This window comes from Tinamus guttatus, unplaced genomic scaffold (genome assembly GCF_059628265.1).
Source record: "Tinamus guttatus ecotype Peru unplaced genomic scaffold, ASM5962826v1 Tinamus_guttatus_pri_ptg000601l, whole genome shotgun sequence".
Taxonomy (NCBI): Eukaryota; Metazoa; Chordata; class Aves; order Tinamiformes; family Tinamidae; genus Tinamus; species Tinamus guttatus.
The window spans coordinates 3,015,731-3,042,810 of record NW_028289135.1 but is presented as its reverse complement, the minus strand read 5'-3'; the positions used below and the strand labels follow the sequence as shown (position 1 = coordinate 3,042,810).

The 27,080-nt window shown below is 39.6% G+C and overlaps 1 protein-coding gene across 1 annotated transcript in view; it reads right to left on the bottom strand.

The window, feature by feature from the left end:
* DISC1 (DISC1 scaffold protein) overlaps window positions 1-27,080 on the bottom strand; it is a 169,892-nt gene that overhangs the window by 46,657 nt on the left and 96,155 nt on the right. The window contains exon 10 of the mRNA XM_088534839.1: window positions 1,163-1,223. Coding sequence (XP_088390965.1) covers window positions 1,163-1,223 — 61 coding nt within the window. The remainder of the gene's footprint in view (window positions 1-1,162; window positions 1,224-27,080) is intronic.

Below are 27,080 nucleotides of genomic sequence, written 5' to 3'. Positions count from 1 at the left end.
AGGGAATTTTTGAAAGCTTGCCAATATTGCAACATTTTGGAGTGCTAGAATATCCACACACACAGGTAGGGACAGGAGTTATTGGCAAGCCCAGATGTGCATGTTACATGCACTAGTACACACACAACGTGAACTTCGTGCATTTGTGTCCTCAGAAAATGCAGGGAGACCACTGGCCTCTAAATAGCAACACTTGGAAAAGGTCAAGTATGTAGGGCACTAAGGAATATAACTCTCGCATACAAAAGCAACAAACTGTATTATAATACCTGATTATTCCTAAATGTGATTTAATCTGAGGAAAGCTGAGGAAAGTTTGAAATTGTCAACTACTGTTAATAAAGAAATGTTTTAGCTGCACTTGCTTCCAAAATATGAAATAGTGCTGAAAAGAGGATTTAACTTCTAATTTGTTTCCAGAAACGGTACTTCTTATGGAAGCAGGAGGAATAGCAGCAAGATGTTCACAATTGGAATTTCTCTCACAAGTACTAAAACTACATGATGAGGGAAAAGAACATGCTGCAAGCCCATTAACAAGACCCATCAAAACACATTAAAATATTGATGCAAAAATGAAAATTCTGGGTAGACAACTGAAACATTGTATCAAAAGGCATAAATAAAAACAAACCACGACTGCAAATCTATCAGAAGTATTCTACATAGAACAAAAAAAAAAAGTCTTCAGAGATTTTCCAGTATTCAACACTTAAAGAGAAATTTGCTTAATTCTGGGATCCTGATATGTTAATTAAATCCATGCAACCTAGAAACATCAGATTACTAATTTTTAATAAAGACACATGTGCTCCCTTCTCTCCGGCCATCTCAGCAGCTCCTGAGAAGCACCAGGCACTGGGGCTCTGCCCCAGCCACCCTTTCCTTCACTTGCACCTTGGTACCAGCAGGCCCTCTGCAAAGCACCTCCAGCATGGCCATGAGCAGAGGTCGTAACAACAACACCCATGGGATTTCCAGCTTTGGGTAGGTTTACATTCTATAGCTTTTGTTGTTGGTGTTACAGTAATAGCAAATGACATAATAAAAAGATAAGAACATAAGAACAAAGCTCCAGCACATTTTCTCTCTTATGCATACCAGTGCTGCATTAAGAAACATTTCTGAGTTTTCAAGGCCTTCTACAATAAGTCATCCTTACCTATGCAGTTTATCCTCCAGCATCTCCATGTATTTTATTGCATTTTCTTTTACACTGGCCACTGCAAGATAAAATTCAAAGTTAGGCAATAGTATATCTGTAATTTCTTTAAAATCATCTCTTATAGCTTTACACATACCATTTGAAAATGATAATTCCTATACAATAGGCATATAGATTTGTTTTTAAAATGTGTTTGTAAGTATAGATTTATGTCTCTGCAACTTCTTCGCTCAGAATAAAATCTAATAAACCACCTACTCAACATAACACAAAACAACAAAGCTGTTGTTGCTGTCATCAATACGCCCATCTTGTGCAAGAGTGGAGGGAAAAGTTAATTCCCTCTCAGAAAATGGAGAACGTAAAGAATAATCACTTCATATTTTGACAAAAAAAAAAGTTTTTTTTTTAATTTCCCTAACAGCTGGTTTCCTACACTAAGTCTAGTAGGACTAGACACTCTTAACAACTCACCGCACACCAATCCCATATATGATTTACCCGAAAATACATTCTGCAGAGAATTGCTGTTGCTGTAGGCAGAGTTTGCTACATGGATCTGATGGATGTCCTGTAAATCTACCCATTGATCTCCTCCCACTGTATTCTCTACAATGATTTATCTCCTTTTTGTGGAATCACCCCAAATGATATGCGCACTTGAGAGGAATAGTACAGCTGTGTCAAGAGGTTTTAGTGATTGGCATTCCCAGTTCTTTGATCTCGAGACAGTGATACACCTACGGAAAGTGTCCAGATACAACTAACACATGTTAAACATTCCAGTGTGTTTCTTGCTTTGCCCTTCTGTTCTTCCTCCCCGCTCCCCTCACCACCCTCAAAACACAAAACTTCACACACCGAAGCCTAATTTGAAATCCTGGCATTGCCAGGATCAGCTGTTCTAAAGTTGCATACACACACACACACACACACAACTATATACATATCTAGCTGTTACTTAGATTGACTGAACAAAGATCCACCCGGATATTCTAGAAAATGCTACAGTTTGTCCATGGCCTCTCTAATCCAGATTCACTATCAAAAGAAGATCTGCAACACAACAGCTAATGTGGATCCAGCAGGATCAGGAAAGCGTATGTTGTATAGACAGTAGCCTTCATTTATGGAGTCCCCGCTCCACCTCACTATTAGAAGAACACTGGGGAATGCTACACTAAAGGTTATACAAGGATTTCTGCAATGGCAGTAGAAACTAAATAAGTTTCTTTATTCCATAGCAGAGTTTTATAACAACTACAAGGCTTAGTAAAAGTTCCTGGCTTTATTACCGCTCTTTTATTCCCCATGCTTCCCGTGGAACTCCAGAGAGTTTTCCTTTAATGACATACTACAGAGGTATGTTAACTAAGACCAGTTTTCCAACGCTCCCTTTGTCAGGTGCCAGTGTGCTGACCTGGAGTTCAGCACGCGCTTTCACAGCAGATGGCTTCAAGGGACACGGCCACTTTCCACTCTCCTGCCATTGTCGCAATATCCTTGACCACGAGCTGTTACAACTCACAGGCTTATTCTTTCTGATAATAAACTCAGTAGATATTATTAATTTTTGCAGAGGGATAAGAAGAGGTAGAGAATCTGTTTCACACTCACTTTGTTTCTAACCGATATAGTGACTTCTTATGTTACATGAAAGATAAACCTTGCTTTCAATTTCTCCTGCTGTGCTTGTCACTTTTTAATTGGGTATGATCTGATAGAGTAATTCTCACTTTCACAGTTCAGTCCTGCCCCGACATGCAATTTCACAATGCCCTTGAAGCACACAGCTTAATAAATCAGCATTTATTCAATGACAAAAAGTAATGCACAAGAACACACCACTAGTCAAAAGTAGGTCATTTAAACGCTAGCACTCATTTGGAAATCACCTCACATCTCTAAACTGTACTCTCTCCTGCCAAATGTTTTAACTAAATTAAAGGAAATGCAAACTTTGCTTCTACAGGAGAAAGCTATCCAGACTAGTCTGGTCTCCTTGCCTTCTTGTGCATGTAATTGAAAGATTTGTGACCTGGATATTTTCCTTGAAGGAAAACCTTGCTTAATAATTCTTGGAGGCTACTTTCTTTGAAGCAAATCACAAGCAGCATTGCAACAAGTCCACAAATACTTTCAGCCTTTCAGATAATTTATTTGAAACAGAAGACAAGCAACAAATTAGCAGAATTTAGTTTAGTAATTTAATGAATCTATTCACCATCACTCCAAAGCAAGAACACGTAGACTGTAAGCTCTGCATGCCTCAAATCCAACTAACAAAGTACTAGAAGACAGACAAAATAATAATAATGAGATTTTCTTCTGCATAAACAGTCCAAATGGTTTATATTTAAGTGAATAGGATTGGTTTTTCCATGAGTTCTCTGAGGATTTCCATACTTTGCTCTTATTGGCCTTGAGGGGAGTTATTAAAATAAAAAAATATAAAGACTTATGGAAGATCAGACACCAGGGTGTTTGCTAAGATTAAAAATAGACTTCCCCTGTAAAGGATTAATTGAGGAAAAGTGATTTTATTTTGTCATATAATCTTTTTCCTCCCCTAGTTCTCCCAACAAAATCCCATTTTACAATCAATCCTGGTCAGATGGAGGGCCACAATAAAAGGGCCACAAACTTGGGTGGCCTTTTTAGTTCTTGCAGAGCATAAACCTGACATCTTGAAAGCTGCATAAGTTTCTTCTAATAATTAAACCAGATACTTGATTTTTCACAGTAAAGAACGTGGCCTAAATCCATGGCTGAAAACCAAAAGGTGGAGCAGTTGAAATGGCTGCTAGCAGCTCTGGACCCAGCACTAGAGAACTGTCACACATTACCCGCTTAGATCACAAAGTCAGAGCCTATACCATTAAATCTCACTCTTCCACAACCATTACATTGCTTTTCAAGTGCTTTATTAGCAAAGTAAAGCAAAACTCCCACTAATTTCAATAACATTTTTACCTGACTTCAGAAACTCGAGTGAGATTTGGCTCTTTTTAAGACTGATATAAAAACAATTGCAACTGGCTGAGTGTGAAAAAGCCCTCTGTATTTAACACAGATTTCTGGCAGATTTCTGGGGTTTAAGTTTGTAAATAATTATTAATGCTAAAATTAAAAGAAAAGACATCATTAGTTAAAAGTTAAAAATATCTGACAGCAAGAGAAAAACCCAAAGAACTAGCTACGAGTTAAGAACAACAGCCTCTTCCAGTTCATTATTCCTGGGGAACTTAACTAAAAAGAAGAGAAAAGGATAGGATTAAAGAGAGGAAAATAGGTGGTTCAAGGCAGACATACAAATGCTCCGAAAAAAGCTGACATCCGGGTCAACTCAATCAACCAAATGTTTCTCTGGTTCACTGATTATCTTTCAATAATGAAGCAAATCCTGAGATGTGCAGTTACGACCCGTCTCTTCCACTGGTTGTGCTTTCTTCTAAGGAATCCACTCATCCTTTAAGCATCATTATTGAAGAGCACGGTATTAGTCTACAGAAATCAGTGTCATCAGAGATGAGGCCAAAATTTAGACTAGAGAATGGTGAATTGCCAAAAGAACATTGGTACCAAACATCTGTGATATTAAATCTCCACATTTCTTCTGCTGGGACTGCATCATGTGAATGGAGCAGGGCTGTGCTATGCAAGGGCCGCTAGGTAGCCTGAATTTCTTTGGAGGGAAGAGAGCCTACAGCAGCTGCTGAGGTGGAGCTGGGTGATTTGGCAATGTTGATTTTATCCTAGTCCCAGCCCACGAGAGGACAGTGGGACTCTCAGGAATCTATTGTCACATGTCATTGTAATGCTCATGCAACTCTCAGAGGGAAGCAATAGATTGAATCTTGCCCATAGGAAGATTTCAGCTAGTGGCTTCATTCAGGCTGCTTCTCCAGACCTAGAGGGACCACAGTCCTGACGAAGGATACGTCCTTTCACCTTCTGATAGGTGAAAACTGAAAAATAAAGGATCTAACTTGAACACCACTGACATGCACTCAGTCATTCTTCCCCTAAATGCCGTGCTATCAGCTTCTGCTTCATACCCCCAACCATTGAAAATTTAAAAAAAAAGTAATAATAAAAATACACAGAAAGAAAAGGAAATGCAAACTTGCAGAGCACAAGACAGAATATCATTTTCCTACTTATGTTGCATTGCAAAAGGAAGAAGGGGGAGGTACAGAATGCACAACCCATCTTCCTTAGCAGTCCCTTTGGGGCAGATACCGTAGAGGCCTGCTGTTACCTTTCCCTCAAATGCGTGGGCACCCCGAACAGGAGGAAGACTGCACTCCAGCCTTGGTCAAGCTGGGATGGATGGACACTGCAGTACCAAGGACAACCTGGCTTCTCTCACTAGCAGAGCCCAGAAAGGGGTCGGGTACAACTCATGTGGAGGGATGGCAGTTTCACATAGCAGAACCTGGTAATGAACAAGCCCTTTGATTTTTCATGGAAGCATCTCCATTTGCTTGTTTCTCTGCCCCCCCAGCTGCCACCTTATTTTCAGCGGGTTTAAATTTGCAGGCTTTGCTGCAACTTAATGAATTTTGAGCTGACACCCACAATGAATCAAGCAATACCTTGACTTTGATGTGAAAGATTGTAGCCAGACATACATGGCTATAGAAATTACTGATATCAACAGAGAGGCCAGGTCTTGCCCTCAGGTTAGATGTTAGGACAGATAAAAGATATAGGAAATTTCAGCATAAACAGAAGTTTTACAAAGACATAAAAACCTGAAAACTAGATCTTACAAAGATATCTTACAAAGAGGCGCACCAGCAGCCCTGCCTGTACCAACTGAAATATCTGTCTTCTGGGGCAAGGCATAAAAAGCTTGCAGAGCAGGAAACAGGGCAGAGAAAAAGCCCACTCTGCATAAAAAGGCACGTTTCAAAAACCGACATTCCCAGAAATTACCTCCTGAACCTTCCGCATTGTATGTCGTACTTTTCACCCACAGAGACAGGTGACCCTTCAAACTCAGTGATGATTAAATTGCCTAAATTGAAGGAAATTACCATAGCTTCATATGTATTTTAAGCTTCTTCAGATTTTCGCAAAACCTAGCAAGCCAGACACATGGTAGTTCTTCCTGTGTTACATGTGGGAGACAGCAGGGGAGAAAAGGCAAAGTTACTTTCTGAATACTTCCAGTAAATAATTTGCTTTTGAAAAAAAAGCCAGATCAAATTTTAAGATTTTTTATTATTATTCAGTATTAGAACAAGCATACTGCTTTTAAATTAAAGGGACAGGAGGTGAAATACTGGGACAACAGTGACCAGAGCACTAAAGTTACATAACAACAGATCTTCCTTGCTATTTGAAGAGGCTATATAAAGCATAGGGATGGAAACCAAGGCACAGGGTTATAAAGTGGTGATTGGAACCACCCAGCGCCGCAGCCACAGAGCCGGGGCAGCCTCCAGGCCTCCTGGCGCGGCTCCGGCCTGCGCGCGCCGCCTCGCCGGTAACCACAGGCCCATCTGCCACACGTCTGGCCACCTTTACCACGCGTGACCCAAAACTAGAGATGGTCTCTTGGGGTATGCCAAACAGAGCTTCAAATTTAATGCAGGCCTGGAAAAACAAACAATCAAACAAACACCCTAAAAACATACAAACACGCAGGCCTCTCCATGCGCCTAGCACTGTAAGGCAACCTTATCAACTCTGGGAAACCTGAACTCAGCTCCAAATCCAAATCATGCTGGTGCTTTACATTTCTAACATAAATAAGCTAAAGTCTCTCAGAAACGTATTCTTTATTACAGACAGGTTTTAAATTATTGCAAATGAAATAAGACATGAAATGGTGCATACTCTTTAGCGTAAGTTTGACTACATGGCACTGGAGAATATTTGGAGGAACATTCTCAAGGGACCAAAGCTTTTGAATTTTCCTACATATCAGGTGAGGTTTGAGCTTTACTCTCCCTTCCCATCAGATGGCTGAGAGCCTCCTCCTAACCGCTTGGCTAGTTTTTCTGTGGCCATTCAGGCCACTGTTTACTTAGAATATCATATAAGCATTTATCTAAGCATATTGATGATAGGTGTCTTGTCCTTTCCAAAATATATGATGAATTTTTCATTTTTTTCTTCCCCTCCCCACTGACCAAAGGGAATGAATGAAGTGGGGGGACACGATCAACCTACATTTTCTTCTCGCTTTCTGCTACCTGTTTTGCTCCCTGCCTGCACGTAAGTGATTTCATTTCTTTACTGACCATCTGTTCGCTCCCCCTGTAATAACTTCTAAAAAATTCTTTCTTTTTGCTTTCTCATTTCTCCTTGCAAAGCAGAGGCTGGGTATCAAGGAGAGCCATGTGTCCAGTTTGGCCTCTGCAGATTTTCAGCAATCACAAGAGTTCATCTGGAAACCATTACCCAAACTAAAAGACAAACAGACTCGACACGTGCATAGGCACTAAAAGTCTTAAAACTAGCTACTCATATTGCCACAACTTTTTTTTTCCTGAAAGTAAGATTTATTTTAACACTGTTAGATAAAACAAGAATGCCTGGTATTAACTGTTTATATAACTATTCGAGGCAAATAACAGAGAACTATTAGGCCATATTCAGTAGCTAAGCTCCATGGCAATAACCAAGAACATCTAATAAGTACACTATGAAAAGTCAGAACAACTCAAAAAGTATCTTAGGAGACAAAATAAAAGACAAGTGAAATCCTGAGTTAAGTTTTGGCCCAGCAGGATGTCTCACTGCTAACAGGGATCATCTTAGGTCACAGCAGTTAAGCAGTATCAAGGTTTCTAAAACACACCGTAGCTATTCTAAATTCTTTTCATGGCAGATGTTCTCCCAAACTTAAATACTCAGCATTACGCATAACGATTTAGACCATGAATTACAACCAATAAATTACACTGAATGAGTAACCCACTTTGGCTTCTAAACTTAAGTCACAAAAGAAACCAAAGATAGACAGAGATTTCTTTAAATCATTCCAAACTCTCCAGAAATTTGTCCGAAAGAAAAGGACTCCACACAATCTCCTGCAGACTTAATATTGCTACATGTCAGCCTCAAACATTGGCTAGCCAGGCTATACAACCTAGTGAGAATCCAGGCACCCCCAAAGAGGCAGTCTCCAGCAGGATTATGAAATATGCTTTGTATTGCAACAAATACATTCAGTTAACGCAGAAACTGTTCGTGTGCAAGACTTTAGGGTACAGAAATGCAGCACAGTAGCACAAACGAAAATAAACTGGCAGAATTTTCTCTCAAATACTGCCATGGTGCTACTAAAAGAGATGAAAGAGAGAGACGAGTACAAACGTAGGAGCTTTGGAAAGTGACAAAGCCAAAAAAAAAAAAAGTGTGTTAAAAAATGCCCAATGTTAAAACTGAAAAAAAAAAAACACCCTTATCTTTACTGCACTAGAACAAATGGCTACTAAGACATCTATTCCTTAGAGTATTTTAAAGAAAGTACAGTGGAGCTCAAAGGTACATACTGAACATTAGAGGAAATATAAATTGCAACAGCTATGACAAAAAAAAAAAAAAAAAAAAAAAACCAGCATGGTGAGCTATTTTATTTTTAACAAATAGAACTCAAAATAAACCAGGGACTTCCTACACTAACATTTACTTACAAAAGACAATTGCAAATAGCATTAACTTGTATTTTTTAATGCTACTCTTTTCAAGGATCTCAAACAGGTTTTCAAACTACAGAATACCCACAGAAAAGCAGCAATTTCTATCTTTAAAAAATAGCTGTCAATGGGAAGTGATGTAGAGAAGAAGAGAGTTTCACACAGAGCCTGATGTGCTTCAGTTTTCAGAAATTCTTTATAAACCACTTGGCCACTGTTGGCTGTACTACGCATGTTTCCTGCTACACAATTACAGGGCTCCTAAACACGAAAAAAAATGCAAAGCAGTCCAGCAAAAACACAGAGCAGAGCCTGTTCCATACTCACTCCAAGGAACAGGACTAAAGCAGTCTGAATATATCACTTTTCTTAATCCCTAACAACCTTTGTCCTGGCCTACTTATGCTAGTGTATGCAACCTGCCCAGGGCTGCTCAGGAGTCTCAGGAAGCTCATCAGTTACTCTTCAACTATATTTGACATATTAATTTAAATATACTGGTTTTGACCATGAGCACGCAGTCATGCCTAAAAAGCATCTTGGCTATTAATGTTTAAAGCTGGAATAAGGATTTGCAAAATGAAATTGAGACCATTACAAAATTTAAGCCAAATGGAGGTAGCTATAAGAATATGCGTATCAAGAGTCTATATTAATTCTGAGCAGCTAAAAAGGCAGTCACAGACACAAGTGAACTCTTAAGTGGGCAGACATTTTTTGAATTGCTTTCAAGACAGGACCACTAATTTGTTTGTCTTAAAAATAACGCTTACAGTATAAAATCAGTATTAATTTTATTATTAACTTCCCAGTGCAAAACTGCAGTACACTAAAGCTGCTGAAAAAGATAGCTTTAATATCACTAAGTTAAGGTGGTCCCAAAGAAAGGATTTCTCATAAGTACATTTTACAAATGAGTTGTACATATCAACTGCACAATAAACAAGGGATTCTAATGGAAGACAAAACCCATTACACCGCAAATTACCATGTAATTTCCTCCTATGTTATTCTGCAAAATATTTTGCATCTTTTTTTCTTGACACCCTTTCCTGTTAACAGAGACAGAGATATCTGCACTTTCCCCTCATCAAGATAAACTATAAAATATTTTAGCTGTGCGCTAACCTTTTTTTTTTTGTGAAGATACCTGATTCATATTTTGCTTACAGAAATGTAAAGCAATTCGTCTGCAATTGAAGCACCAATTTGATATCTTTTTCTGAAGCTGCACCAATAGAGAATCTCTTATTTGAATTAAACCAAAGAGTTCTGTATGAGAAATGTCCATAAAAGAAGAGAATTAAAGACCTTGCCTTTCACATGATGTCTCAACATTGCTATATAAGTAGAAGAATGAATCCACTCATCCTAAGTAGCTTAATGCTTAACGCAGTGGTCTCATATGTAGTGTGTTTTGTTTGTTTCACTGTATACGCCCATTTCTGGTGTAGTTCACCCTTTTTATGATTTTTTAACATGATTTTCTTTTCAATACATTTTGTTTGTCTTGTTATACACTCTAGCTGTCTCCTTCTCTGGCTCCTAAGTCTATGGAGCTTCTCTCTCTCCCATTTTCCCCTTCTTCTATTTTCTTTCCTCATCTGACTTTCAAATTCCTTTTTTAAAGTTCCTGTCAGCTTTCCTCCTTCACTTCAGCTATAAATCATTCATCACCACAGGGTGTTTTACTTCTGGTTTTCCTATTCATACCAAACTTGCAGTATTTGACTTCCTGTGAGCAATGAAAACTTCTAACAGAGTCTAATAAGCACTCCCAAGTTGGTACTTTAAGGACACTTTACTGATCATTCTGGTTGTTATGAAACAACTTCCCAATGCCTGACGTAGATTCCTTCTAGAGTAATTTCATTTAACATGTTCTAATACCAAATGTTCTTCAGGTATAAATTCAGCTTGGTTTCATTTGCAGGACCCAAATTATTTTTCAAGGGACAGATGAAAAGTTTTAAGATATTAAGTTTTAAATAAAAGATGAACTAGATGTCCAATTCTGGTAAGTTAAAGGTACTAAACTTCAGGCCATCCCAAAAGCCACAGCAGCAGCAATGGCAGAAGTCTGGCGCTGCACAAAATGCACGAAATTACGATTTTATGCTTCCTCCCTCATTTTTCTCTTCTCACTAAGGCGCGAGGGGAGCATTAACTCATACTTCTGAACTGGCCACTCTCAGGACAAAATAATCCACTCTTTAGACAATATCCACCTATTTTTTTTTATCTACACTTTTATGGAAAAGGTGATAAAGCAAACGAAAGAGTGCCAGGCCACCAGCTGGATCACATCAGTCTTGCACTACGAGGCCCAGGGAATTAAATTTTCCACCAGTCCCACAGCCTAAAGATGAAGAGACTTGAGTTTCCTGCTCAGGTATCCAGTCCAGTTTTTGGGCTGTTAGCAATGTAGTAAAGGCAGCCTGCCCAGGAAGGGATTTTAGAAGTGACAGAAAGGGAAATGAATGGCCTCAAGCAGGAAAGAAGTCATAATGATGAGCAGGCAGAAAAGTGTTTGCTGGAAGAAATGAGGCCAAGGGGAACTCTACGGCCCTTTGGTCCAAGCTGCAGCTGCTGAGCACATTGCAGGCCCCTTGCTGGAGTGCTCAGGTCAGGGCAGAGTGCTGGGAATCACGAGGCTGCACAACACTCTTGCCATGGAGCCACCTGGTTGCTTGGTGGGTTAGCTGAGTGACTGGGATAATTAAACAGTCAGCCTGGGTTGCCCATGCTTATTTATTTATTTAAATTGCATTTTTAAGGTTGCCAGAGCACTTAGTGTTTATTAGAAGTGGACTTGTATCACCTTTTATGTTTATGTTAACTTGAGGAATATGCAGTAGTTTAGCTGACCTTTAAGGTCTTGCATAGATTTTGCTGCTCACACGTCGGCAAACTATAGAAAGAAGAAGTGCTTACACAGCAATGCTGCCACAGTTAGACTGCAAGAGGCATTTTCTAGGCTGTTTTGTGCATTTTAGCTTTGAAACTTCCAATAATATCACTAGGAGTAACACAGCTAAATCCCCAAGCAACACTTCTGGAAGACGAAAAATAGGATAAACTTATATTTAAAGAAGATTAGAAAAAATACTTCTTACACCATTTTCCGTGTAACAGCATAAGTCTTAGATTCAGAGAAATGCAGAATCATTTGGGGGAAATAAATGATTCACTGGGTATCGTTTTTTCCATCCAATTAGGCTGGGTAGCTATGCTGAGTGTGTAACACATACCCACGCTTTACCTCTCCTTCCACAGTGTGTATATATTAAACACAAGTTAAGACTTCTGGGTTTTCAACTTTGTTGATTTTACATTCCCTTTGGGATTTGAAGTACTATTTTGTTTAATTATTCTTCCTCTACTCATCCACAATATTGAATGACAGTAATAATGAGCTCAGAATCATTGTACAAATCCCAGTAGGAACCATTCATAGTTTGCTAATAGGACGTTGTATTTGCATTACCAAGTTCAGTTCAAAGCGCATTGTGTAAATTAGCTCCGAGGGTTAGCACCACAAATCTAAAACCAGAATATCAGGTCAATTAGCACAACTCTAAAGCACATTAGTTTGGGTGAAAACATAAAAGGTATTATTAAAATTCCAGGAAATCATCTCCCTTCTTGGGGTAAGGGCCTCCAGAAGATGTCAGCGTCTGCCTCTGGAAGAGGCCAGAATGCCTCAGCTGTGAGTGGCCTGGTGCCCCTGACCCTGACTGCTGATAAGCAGCACTGGCCTGCTATACAAGGAGGGCGAAAAACTAACTTTCAGGAGTGGGAATCCTCAGGACTCCATGGAAACACTTTCTTCCCATCCAATTTAAAAGAAAAGGTACAGTAAAGTTTGGAGGATCTGAGAGTTTAGCATAGAGGATATTTCTTGCATGAAAATATCAATGAACACAGAAAAAGATAGGCAGTTTCTACCACAGAGATTAAACTAACAGTTAGGGCCACAAACACACACCAAAATATTCACAACTGAATGATGATGGAAGGAGGCATGCAACAAATTAGGGAAGGTTATTCCCAGCAATGTGCACACTGTGGATCACTTTTTGGGCAAACAGCACATTATATATATGTATTTTCATACACACACACATACATGTGAGGGCTTCTGACAAACACTGGAAGAAGTGACTGTGATATATGCAGAACCAGTAAGGTAGAAAGGTATAAAAAGAGATACCAGAAAACAGCTTTGGATGTTTGAATCGAGTATCTGTGTAAAGGGCTTCTCGTTCCATGAACATGGCCAGTTAAATAGCTGGAACTTCCTGGTGGATGAAGTGGTAAAAATAAAGGGATTTGTCTACATAAGACACTCTGCAAGCTTGTGGGAAGACAGCAGCACATAATTACATAACAGATTCCACCCTACCTGCAATGCAAACCTCTGTGTGAAACACAGAATAGGCTTTTGGTGAATTATAAAATAGTGGTCAAGGATTTATGAACACCCAACTTGGAAAATGATGCTTTATACAGAAGACAGTAACAAAAGAGAGATTAGAAATTATAGCTAAATTGGAAGAAAATATATTGTCAGAAGTCAAAAAAATAGTCAGGAATCAGAAAGTAATCACTATATGATGCCTACTATCACGTTATCATTCAACAGCAAAAAACAGATAAGCAAGAACGCCCAGAAAAGGAAAAGTTATTTGGTATAATAAGTGTTTCTGAAACCAGGTAGTTTCACAAATCAAGAGACTGCTTATTATAACTGCCTATTCAGCAGCACAGGAAGGCTGAGATTAGTTTTAGCAGGATTAGATTACAAGCACAAATGAATTTGCAGAGGGAGAGAAGCAACATATTAAAGATTCAACAGAATCTGTGATAAAAATTCTGCCTTTAAAGTACCATTCATCTGAATCTGAATTCTCTAAATTTCCTAAGATCAACTCCTGAATTATTTTCTTTATATCAGTTACAGCTGTTTGTTTCAATTTTCTGCTCTTTTTCATTGGATCCTTGACAGGGAATACTCCTTTCATCTAGTTTTATCTCCACTAAAGAGGCAGAGAAACCACCTAACATTTTGTTCTATAGAAATAAAAGACTATTATTCTCTGTTTTTGTATTCACACAGAAACACCCATTAGAACTTTCTATATGACATTTGCAGACATTCAAATTTACAGGGAAGTGTGTCAGGTTTCTCAGGATCTATCTACTGAGGGACGGGACAAGCATGGGGGGAAAGAGCTTCTCTCTTTGCTTTCTCTATATTTCTCATGAGACTGCCAGTCTGCATTTCTTCCCTAATAAGTCAGTGCTGTAACCATTATTCTTAATTATGTATTATTCCAATTTTCAACATTTTTTGACTAAATTACCCAAAGAGAAAGGAGAACTCCAAAAGGGAACAATTCCCTAACAAAATGCATTTGAGTAATAGCAATTATTAAAAAAAATAGCAATAGCACTGACATTCTAAAAAGTTGTAAGGCAGAAATGCTTAATAACAATTCATCTCAAATGATCCCAGAAAACCTAGGATTTTTTTTTTAATTTCTTCAGTCTCGGTCGTCTTTCTAGAAGATATTTAAACAGGGTGCGACACAGCAATCACGAACAGGAAGAGCGCACTGTCCCACTAAAACTGAAAGTGACATACGTCATCAAAGAAAAACAGAGCTGCCTACATCTGATTTCTGCTATCACATCCTTGCTCAAAACGCATACTCACAGGAAGCTCTGTGACATTAGGGCTGCTACGATTCTCTGAAAAACAGTAACAACTTGATGTACCCATAATTTGTTTAATTCCTAACACTTGTTTTTCCAGGAAACTTGATGATCTTAAGCATTGCAGCTGAACTGGTCAAAACCAGCAGGCCAGGTATGGTCATTTCAGAAAACTCCGACACCTCAACTCTTACTGAAATTGCCACTTCTTCCTTTTGCGTCTCTTATGATTTCTTAAAATACACTGTCAACTTTTTGAGGAGCTCTCCTCAAAACATTTGCCATCCTGTCTTTGGCTCCTACCTCCATCTTCCGCTTTCTGCTTGGAAAACAAGAATCACTTGTGATTTCAGTTTTTCACTTGTGAACTTCAGGGATTGGGAGCCTGCCCAGTGAGGGACACCTTGGCACGCTGGTGGCCAGAACAGCCTGGCGGGACTCGAGCCCTCCTGCGAGGGAACAGTGCCACCTTCTGATCTGCTCCCACCCATTTCTGGGGCACGCCGCCCTGTCCTGGAAGGCAGCCACACGTGTGGGGACTGCCAGGTTCAGAGGGCAGAGCAGAGCTGCCACGCTGACGCTGTGCAAGGAGTGGAAGGGCTGACAAAACAAAGTAGGACAGAAAGAATCCCTTACATAACAGCTTCTGTTGCCCTGTCACAAAAATTAACTTGTATTTCAGTAAGAATTGTCTACTAAGAATCATTTTTGATTAACCTTTTATCTTGTGGCCTCTGAAGCAGGTTATTGGGAAAGGCTGACCTAGGAAATCACCACAATAAAGATACACTACAAATCATGAATAAATTTGCTGGCTAAGAAATTACTGATCAAGATATTAAATGACATTTCATATTTGATTTGCATTATTTTGAGAGTTCTTCAGTTCTGAAGGTGTTACAGTAATCTGCTTCCTAGCAGGGCATAGGACATGCTATGTTGATACACCTCACCTCATGGATCTATAATAAAAATAAAAGTCATTATTTTACCACTGCCAACTATGTTATGAACATTTGTTGTTTTGACATAAATCGATCAAGAAAGAGACTGTGCAGTTTCATTGTTTACCTATAGAGAAACTTTTATTTGTAGTGAAAAGATATGCTGCTCTCAAGTAAATTTTTATGATGGACTTCAGTTTTCCTTGAGGGCAACTTCATCCTCAGAAAGAGCACAATGATGCAAAGGTTCTTTAGACAGAAGAAAAATATACAGGAATCCTGATAGGCTATAAAACCTTTCTACAAGTCTCTGCTGTTTTTTAAGACTCTTAAATTACCTCTGGTGCTGTGGATTGGGTAATCACAGCTCTCCAGATGTGGGGGAAGGGACCAGATGGACAACAGGAATAATAAAAAAAAATCCTTCACTGTTCAAAAAAGTCTATTTCAGGAAAACTCTTACTAACAGCATGGAAGCGGCAATGTGCTTTGGCTGCAATGCTGGGAATTCTAGCTGGTGGGAACCGCAGCTATTTCAGATCAAGGCGTTTCAGAGAAAAGGCACAGCTTGTATGTCTGGACTATGTTCAAGCCCGTAGTAAATACGCTTTGTGCCAGTGCAACTGCTGAAACAACATGAAGATTCCCATTTTTGTCCGAGACGGGGAATGGACCAGATATGTCTTCCGGGAGCAGAGAGTAAACTCGCTCTGGCTCTAACAGCTCATGGAAAAGCCCTGTGGGGGTTATTCCCTGGGAAAAACCCACCCAGCTGTGGGGCAGCTCAACCCTCAGGCTCACAGGCAGCCGCCCCCAGAGGAAGGCTCCACAGCAGGCCCAGGCCTGCCCTCCTTCCCCGTGCAGCTTCCCGCCTACCGAAGAGCGCCCGTCACTGCCGGGTCCCCCAAACCGAGGGACGCTGTTCCAGCAGAGAGAGCAGTTGTTTCACCATTTTACGGTCGCATTCATAAACTCTGAAAGGCCTGGGAAGTGCATCAGTGTTGGCCAAAAGGATTTGAAACAGAGATAGAAACTGAATCCTAGAGTCCAACGGTTCAACTCATTGCTCCAAACAACACGCTGCTCCAACATACTCACAGACTACGCCTGTTAAACACATTACCAACATTAAGGCTATTTCTCTAAGAGAAGAAACCGCTTCCTACCCCTCAACTGTAAAAAAGAACACCCCGCATTCTGTGCCTCGCGTGCCAGGGCAAGTCATGGTGTAACCCAAAGCACCACAATGACTTCAGAAGCTCTCCAGGGATACCCGCAGTGCCAGAATAGCCAGTGCTCGAGAAGATTGCCCTCTGGACTGCTCCATAGCAATACGCCACCAGTGTGCAGGCTGGTTATGAGCAGCGAGGTCTGCCAGGGGACCTCACACTCGCTCAAAGCCAGGGTGTCACCTGGGGAGGTCAAGGCAAAGAGTGAACAGGCTGGTATATACTATGGCACACTCAAACACTCTCGCCCCCTCTTTTCCTCTCAGTAGGACTCTGTCTCTGGCCTGATGCTTCATTTTCATCCACTTTTCTTCAAAAGCCTTTTAAGAAAGACGTTTCACTTATCTGCAGTCACAGCCTCAGGATCTGTGTGGACTAGAAAGTTCCCTACAGGACTAGCAGGGACATTTACCTTGGCCCAGAAACCACATACTGATTACCTGCAGCAAAGACCGGCCAACAGAGGCGAACACCTTTAGGCGGGCAAGGGGACATGTAAAGGCAGGTGTTAGCATGGGGCCTGCTGCTGAGAGAGGGGTTAGGAGATACCACAGCGGGTCATTTTGGATCTCAGACACAAAACTGCATGATTTTTGGAAGCAGCGGGGAAAGACAGTGAGAAACATGAGCAGATCCCATAGCAAAACACCAAACTCCTCTTTCTGTTCTTTATGGACATTAAGGTCTGTTCATCTTTGACAGACTAGCTCGTCTAAATAATTTCAAGAAAATTCCTTTTTAGCTGCATTACTTAACACGCTTCAAGCTCAACATTACCATCCCTTCACATATTCAAATGGCCTGCACATATGAAGGCCAGTCGCAGTGGGAAGAGCTAGTGCTGCATCAGCCCTGCACATCAGAAGCCAGTTATTTTCCAGAAGGTATAAAAGGGAGCACTCAGGCCAAGCACAAGTCAAAAGTTACCTTCACACAATGTTTTGGTTTAGATTTCTTTCTGTTGTTATTGTTTTTCACATTTCCCTTACGATGTCAATTAATTTTTTTTACATTGATTTTGATACCTTCGATAAATATATGAGTTTTCCTATTTATTAATGTATCTCATTTAAAAAAAAGTCAAAAAACCATTGAAAAATAATTCTGTTTTGATCAGCTTTACTTCAGTTGAAATATTTAGTGATTTATCATTGAAAGAAGAAAAAGGAAAGACAGAATAGCTTAATGAATGCAAACAAAAATAAAAATAAGTAAAAATAAAAAGGGGGGAATTCACCTTAGCAAAACCACGCATCTCCACCTCAGACTTAACTTGGTAGAAAAACAGACCATACAAAAAAAAAAAAAAAGAAAACGCTCAACGAACCTTTTGAAAAATCCCAAACCAAGTTTGAATTTCAGGTGTCAAGCACTTCTGCGTTATCTAGGTGTGACATTCCTCACCAGAAGAGACAGAATACCCCTCCATGCAGAAAAGGCTGGCACGTGTGTGGAGAAAGAGAATTACTACTCCAGAGCAATTAAAGATTCTCCAATAACAACAGATTTTAAGAACAACAACTTTCCAAAGCAGTTGGTGATGTCACTACAGCTCTGCTTCAAAATTCAGAAAAACCCCCATATTTCAATATTTCATAAACTAATTTGAGGAACAAGGAGCAAAACTCTGAATTTTTAAGGAAACAAAGCCTTTGCATTCCAGGATTTAACAGCATTAGCTCATCTTTTCCACGAAGATTGTGTCAGATTCATCCGCAAGAACATCTGAACAAATTACCAAGGGGGTGAGGCATTGCCAATTGAATCAGAGAGTTCAGAGGTGCTCACAGTACTGCTGCTGGAGAAAGAAGCAAAAATCTCTTTGCCTCAATCACAGCTCCTTTGTCCACCTGCACATGACTCCCAGGCAGAGCCTGGAAGCCTCCTGCTTCCACTCCTGATGAGCATTCACCACGCACAGTAGGTGACCAACACAAGAAGATGCAGCAAGGACAGGGGTCAGACATCTGAATTACCCTCCTCGGCAGCCCAGGCAGAAGGGGAAGCCGAAGGAAAAGCGTTGTCTTTCTGGGGCTCTGCTGAAATGCTCAGGATGAGTTCAAATGAGATAGCAAAGCAAAGGAAAGAGTCTTCATGTGTAATATCCTTAACGCTATACTCAAACTGCAAGTAATCGCAGATGGATTTATGATTATAATAATTTTTAGAAGTAGGAAGCCACAATTTTCTTTACTCAATAATACAGTTCTCTGATGAAACTTAAAAATGTATGAGTCTCAGTAGCATTCATCCATTTCTTTGAGAGAACAGCACTATATTATTAATATTACCTTTACTTCATATAGAATTTTTTAAAATTAAGTAATAAAACACAACTATTTGCTACACACACTCTAGCTACAAAATTAGATGAAATTATACCAGTGCAGTTCAAATACAAAATACGTTTTCCATTTAAATGCTTTAGAAACATCCGGAAAAGTATAAAGAAAAATTTTCAGGTCAAGTGAGGATAACTTTATCCCTCTTGTTAATAAACAAGCCTTTTCTCATCTTTCCTCAAAATAAATTTTATCTGGTTAGCACAAACAGCTTTCATAGGGGAATTATCATTGGGATACATCCCAATTTCCCTCAACATGAGAAAAATCATTGCTAGCTCATCTGTTGATTGTTTTCAACTAAGCTAAACTAAAAACTCTAATCTGCAGTTTAAAAACACTTATTTGTAGAAGATATGTCCATTTCTGCCTCAAAATACTCCTGAAGGTACACATATATCCTATCCGTAATGCAGAACATCTCCAACCCAGGGTCTTGCTTTAACATCACTTCTCAATACAGGGTCAGAAGAGTCAAATGCACTTTGAATGTTATGCTACAAATGCTAGGATTAGACTGGACAAGATCCTGTCTGCAATGATGGTGATGGGTATGCGGTCATGAGTTTCTAGCTCGTGGTTTTAGAATGCCCCAAAATCCTCTAGTCCTTGCCAGGAAACACTCAAATAATTTAGTTGTCTCTTGCAGTGTTCTACTTTCTGTAGAAAGTAACAGAAAGAGCAATAAATGCAGTTTCAGACCATTCACTATATACATAATAAAAAAAATCTAAGTAGAAAGGAAATAGAACAAAATTCCATCAATGGTAATATGCAACACCTCACAGCTAAGCAAGGACCTTCCTCCTGCGATTGAAATTAAGCATCATTTCTTTTTTATTGGTGATCATACTTAGCAAGAATTGACTCAGCTCATGAAGGTATAAGGATGCTGGGGAAGATTTTACCTACATTCTCTGTTACCCAGTTACTCTGTTCTTCTACACCCTAGTGTTGGCTGAAGGAGTTCTAATTAATACAAATTCAAACTTTCTTCTTTGTAGTTATCCAGCCTATAAATTCCATGCTTTCATTTTTTTTCCACTCTTAGGAGACTCAAGTGAAGTGCCATCACTTCTCCCTTGTAGCTCTTTTTCTTTAGTCTCTGTTGTGGTACTGCTGTCAAAGCTACAAATGCTGAATTTTCAATAAATGCTAAGGCAAATCTCATTTCTCTTGGAATAAAGCCCTATAGTTTTAGCCCAGTTATAATTATTATGCAAATCTCTTGACTCTGCATGGTTACCCAGCTTAGAACTCATTACAGATTCATTATAAACACAGTTGCTCCATCTTCTCCTTCAGATATTTTGAAATTTAATAATTACCATGAACTAGGGGATAGTGCCGCAATATCAACATTATATTCATCACAAAGCTTTTGTGCTGGTGCACAGGATTCTTTCATGCTTAATTTGTTACTAATCATACTTTTGACTACAGTCGCTGTTGTGTTTTTTTTTTGTTTGTTTTTAAAAAGGACTATTGAAGAAATCCCTTATTAAAAAAACTTGTCTTACTCATTTCACCCAAAATATTTTAAAAGACAAGCAAAAACAAATTACTCTTCACAGACACTATAGTGTCAGACTAATGCTTTTTATGGGGCACAGAAAAATTCAGAAGGGACCAATGTTCTGAGATCAAGAGGGACAGGGAAAGTTGCCAACATGAGAGGCTGTGGCAGTTGCCTCTCTCATGTGCACGGATGCTGAGGTGTGGGAAGCAACCAGGAGCCAGGACATGAGGACATGGAAGCAACAGGACTAAAAGTAGCATCATGCTTAAGTTTATGGAAGTAATAAATCCAAACCAAACTACAGAAACAAGAAGCACTTCCAATGTATGTAAGTCCAAAGGCAAACTACAAAAGTATCTCAAAATTATAAAAAGTTACAGTTTACATGCTTTGTTTAAGCCTGGAGATGTTCCAAGTTTCATTAATTTTGAGGTTATTATTCACTACTATTATGGCAGGTGGCAACAGTGAAATCTCGAAGGTAAACAGAAGGGGGTGATTCAGAGGAATGTTCACAGAAAAATTGATGACTTGATAGTGCCTCTAAAAATGGAGGGGATTTTAATTGGGTAAAATTGACAGTGATGAACAACAAAGACGAAAAAAAGGTTCCTGCTGGGGACATGAATTATGCTTAACTAATCAACGTAATCAAATGCATAAAAAGTCTTCACACTGGAGTCATTTCCCAGGAGAGGACCAGAAAGCTTTCCCCTTAACATAAGGGAAGCAGTAAAATTAAAAGCAGGAGGGGAAAAAATGCAGCATTACCATTCTTTACTTCATTGTCTTTCTCGTAGGCAAAGATGATGACTGGTTCCAGCTAAGGCCTGGTTTGAAACCCCACAACAGCTTCATCGCTTCATCTGTTATAATCTCTTTTGTTGTTCCAGATAAATGAAAAAGATATCACAAAGGGTACCTAAAACCATTCTCGTGGCAAACTGGAAGAGAATAAAAGCAACCAAGGCAAGTTCACCCTAAAATGCTGACAGTACCCAAGCCTGGAAATTGTATAATGAATTTCTGCAAAATTCCACTGCAAAGCTGTTTTTCAAGCAATACAAATATGCTGAAGACTGGCAAAAAGAGGAAGAGGGAGGAAAGCAGAATGATTCATTCAGCACTTTGCGTGTGAAAGAAGTGGCCTGTACTTGTTCACATTTATGCCAAGCTGTGCAATGAGGGAGTGACAGGAGAAAAAACAAAACCAAAACTATGGTTTAAGAGCAGCAGAATTAAGGATGAAAATGGATGCAAAAAAAAATCAAATATATAAACATATCAAACAAATATATAAATATTTGTATATATATTTTTTTAAAGAAAAAAAAGGATGGTATGGAAGGTCTGCAAAAAATTTGCTTGATACATGATCCATACATGTTGCAGCAATGAACAACCGAAAAGTAGTTATCTTAGTAACTTAGTGAAGCGTGCTTCTGTGTTAGCAATTCAATTCTAATCTCCTCCTCTTCCTCCTCCTCCTCTAATTTCCCCAGAGAGATTTGATAATGTAACTTCATCAGGAATATGCCATTTAGAATGAGAACTAAAAAGTTACATCACAAACAAGCTAAAATTTCAGGTGATCTCACTGCTAGATAGAACGTTTGAGAGGTTGATTGGTACATCCCATACGAAATTCTGCAGTTACTGCTTGGCGGAGTCACTTGATTGCCCGACCATTCTAACTGTAAAATACCTGTCAGACGTGGACTACCATTTCATTGAGATGGCTCCGACACTGTTACTCCTCAGGGCTGACTGATCCGAATATGCTTCCCTAAGCCACGTGCTGAGTAATTAAAACTAGTGGCATAAGTCTTCAAGTTACAGTCAAAACAAAGTATGAAAAAATTCAAACATGAATTCACCTTCCACTAAGTCTGATGGTAGACTTCAGAGTTTAACAAGAGATTTGAACTGTGCAGAAACAATTCTGCTAGAGAATTGCAGCTACTCTTATAAAAGAACATTTTGCCAGTCATTATTTTTTTTCCTGAACTAATGGTATAGAGACTGCAATTGGTCATTTTCTTTCTGAAGTCACCATCTTTCACTGACACTTCCACCACAGCAGTCTTCAGTATCACAGATGATGAAGAATTCAGCAAAGGAAAAAGCAGTAGGGATAAGTGAACTTCGACGGAAACATGACCTGTTTTGCTGCAAATCTCGTTTAATTTATTAAAAATAAAGAAAATATAGTACATATAGTACATTAGTTTTACTCTATAGCTAGTGAATATAGGCAAAAAGAGTCTTTTTTAAACAAAGGAATATTGCCAGATCTTCTCCATTAAGCATTTTAAAATAAAGATTCTATTCGTTTTTTTTTCCTTCTCCTTAAGTGTCATTACTTCTTCAAATCTCTCATTTGAATTCCTTAAATGACAGTTACACATACAGCTTATGATTTTCTTGGGAAAAACTTCTACCAAGGTGTTTCTAAATTTAGAGCCGTACATTCTTCACATATTTGCCTAAAGTATTCAAGGCATGAGTGACCCGTGCAAAAGATTTTGACACAACACTAACAACTCTTTCAGATTCAGAAAGCTTGTTGATAACAAGCTTTGTCATCCACAATTGTGTTAACAAGTGACATTTCAGAGGAATGATTTCATAACCGTACGAAGACTCAAATGTCCTCATTTCCTAACTACAAGAACATCCTACTTGCCCAGAAGAACAAATGAGAAAGGAGTGAGAAGTGGACTGATACTAGAGAGAGACTAGAAGTTATTCCAGGCAACTGAGTTGTACAATAAATAAATACATAAACAACCTAAAGGCACAAGAGTCAAACGTAGCAAACAAAGGAATGAAAGTCAAGGTTAGCATTTTCCACAGGAGGCCTTATTTACATTTTAAGTGATGTAGACACTAAAGAGCCTAATCTCCACGAACAATCAAAGAGAAACTCAGAGGTGACAAAATCGTTCAGAACACATGACTTAGACTTACAAATCATATAGTCATGACCTCTCTGCTCGCTCACTAAAGCATGCTTTTATAAGACACTGCATGCTTTTGCAAGAAATCCTGAACTGGAAAATAACTCTCTTCAGATTAAGATAAACCTCCATCTCTCTGCTTTCTCTCCCTTTTACCACCATCAGAGCTAAATTTTTGCAGTGTCTTTTAACTGGTGTTGCTGAGAATATGGGCACTTCCAGTTCCAGGGGGAGGTATAGGCAACCACTGCACAGTATGCCCTTATATCAAAATTAAGATCGTACTCTTTACAGGTGTTTTTCCACATTACAATTTAAATTTGTTTCATAATTTCTGCAGTAATCTGTCGGGAGGAGTCTGAAGCAATTGCATAAGAAATACAATACTATCTTATCAAAGATGATAGGCAACACTGAGATACAGTTGGAAAAATAGATTCAAAATAACTTACTTCTTTTAGTGTAAGTTTTGATGATGTTTCAGGAGAGAATAGTGACAAAGATTTTGCTTTAAAAAATAATCTTGAAAAACATTTTAAAGGGAAAGTTTTCGGGAAAGTACTTTTTGTTTGAATTAACTGTTTGAACATAGCTGTTAAATCAAAAATAATTAAGGGCCTACAAGATCTGCAGTCAGCATGACTTCTGCGCAAGTAAGTCCTTTGACACCATGCACTATACCTGCCAGGCCTTTCCAACCAAGAGGAGTCAGTTCATACTGAATATGAAAGACCCAACTCAAACATTTTCATATTTACTAAGCAATAACTTATTTGACAAGGTCTCTGAGGACACAGAATCCATGACCCTGGTAATTCAGCAGTGGTCTAAACACTCAGTGTGCCTCTGCATTCAGCGACCTTTAAGTTCCATAGGTATCTATGGAGGCCTGGATTTAACAGCCCTGTGTTGACAAGGGATGCTGTTCAACACCTACCTCAGACATTAGCGCACCCAAAAAGTTCCACTGTTCATTAGAGAGTCAAAAAGAGACCAAGAAGAGACACAACTGTCTGTTCTCTTGGCTAAAGAACAAAGAGAACTGCTAGTACACCCAGGCTCTGGATCCAGCCTGTCCGTTGCATGCTGAAGGCCTAGTGCCCAGAATCTACAGCGCAGCATCTAGTTCTTCTAGATCAAGTTCTCAGCAACTTCTTAAAGACTAGCAGGAAAAGCCACATTAGGTTGTCAATGAGACACCTAAGAGAGCTGCTACCTGGCCCACACTAGAAAGTAAGACTAAATGATACAAGACTCTCCTGGCCTCAGTCCCATGTAAAAAGATCCCTACCTCAAAGAGGATAAGAGACTAATCATCTTGTGCTTTAAAACAACCTTCAGAAATTTGGAATAATGGTACTACTCTACTTGCAAAACATTTATTTTTTCTCTTTAATTTAATTTAGCCTCTTTTTCCCTTAGCATATGTCAGTGTATCCCACAGAAGCAAGGAAGTAGAACCTACTTTTCAAGACTGATGATCATGGGCATGATCCTTCAACATGCTTTTGCATTCTGTATAAGCTTCCTGAAAAGCTAAAAAATAAAAAATAAAACTTTGCTTTCATTCAAAATGCAGTCCAAAGAGGAGAATTTGGTAATATGGCAATTGCTGTTGCCCGTTGTTCATCTCTGTGCTCTACATGCCAATAGGTTTACAATGATACCTGCCAAGCCATCTGTAGCAGAAATAACAAAAACAAAAGAACAAAACCATGTACAACTAAGGCTTAATTTCCTGTGATGCTAACAGGAAATCCAAATTGAAGGTAGAGCCTTCCCTTTTGACATACACCAATTCAGAAGAAAAATAAAATGCCAGGATCCTCCTGCCATGGATCCTACTCTACAACAGGATCTGCCTGAAACTGGTCACTCAGCGCTGAGGAACAACTACCGCTGCTTCCAGGAAGAAGCTACGCTGGAGCAGGGCTGAACGCAGCTTACTCGGCTGGGTCAGACACCCTTCCCCAACATCCCTCTGCTGAAGGGAGCAAGTCAAAGGCAGTTTATCCTGCCAGTTACCCAGGATGACAGGCTTTGCGCAGCAATGCAGAGGCCAAAGATGCAAATGCCTTTGCATTCAGCTTACACACTAAAACTATCATGTTGTTCTCTGTGACAGCTTTAATTCAGCATTAAAGCTAGAACAAAACCTGACTTTAAATCGGTCTTAATCTGTGTATGCATTTTTCTAAAAGAAGGGATTCCCTTTGGCTAGCAATCATTACAACTGGCTCATTGGCAAGCAAACCCTGCTATGTGTCAAAACATACGCTGTGCGTTCTGCAAGGGCATGACATACTCACTATTTAAAGTTACAACCTACCGGAGTCTTATTTTCATCTTCACTTTATTGGAAAATGGTAAAATAAGTTGTTTTTTTTTTTTGAATGAAAGTGAGTTCTTTTTAAAAAGGCACAAATGGGCACCAGAAAACAGTACCAATTAGCTAAATCAATTACTGTCGGTGAGTCGCGTACTTATGAAGAAAGTATTTAAGTATTTATTGTATTTAAAACTGAGCAAGCAAAAGCATCATTGCCTCAAATATGGGAGTAGACATAATCAGCTCAGGCCCCAAAATGTTTCCCAAGCAGATCTTGTGCTTCCACATCCAGGTTTTCACTGCAGTTTGGAAGAGGAAAAACAATTTCTTAGTGCTCTGTACAACAGACTCTGAATTGAACCAGTCAAGCTGACACAGAAGATGATTTCCCTGCTCCTGTAGGGGAGGCAAGAAAGACAAGGCACCATCAAAAACCAGAAGCTTCGAACTGAGAACCCCAGTGCTTGGAGTCCACACCGCGGCCTCCAAGCTCCCCCGCTGTGCTGTGCCGCAGGCCCCGGGAGGCCGCGCTCCTTCTCCCTTCAGCCCTCGCCTGGGCCTGCGCAGCTACACAGAGGGGCCCCACGGCGAGCGGCCATTTCAGAGCTCCCCGTACACCAAGGGCTTCAGGCACCCGGGTCACCCGCGCTCATGGGCGACAGCGCCAGCACAGAGCCACAGTTACAGCTCCCTCAACACACTCCCAAAATAATGTTTGTTTCTTTGGGTTTTTTTTTTTTTGTAGGAGCACTCCTTTTTACCCCGTCTCAGGGCCACATCTTGGATACAGCCCCCACCCTTTCTGCTGGGAGGATTTACTTACTTAAAATGACAAGGCAGTGAGGCACACCTACAGAGCACCAGGTCCTCTAGCTGCCACTTCCCCAGGGACATCGCCGCTGCCATTACATCCAATTTAATGTTAATAAACCACGAAGAGCCAGGAGAAATCCCTGCTATCCGAACCCTTCCCCTAGAGAGTGCCAGCAGATGTTAAAAGGAGAGAGCAACAGCAGGGCACTGCCAATCACCTCAGCATTATTTTAGCATTCATTTTCTGTTCAGTTTTTAAATGTGCCTGTTATAAGGAGGGGATAAAAGAAACAAATCTTTTCTATGAACATAGTTCAACTCATGTGGAGATAAGATCTAGATAATTCCACACTTGCATGGGAAAACATACCTAATGCTGCTTTATCACCTGAAACGATACAAAGCC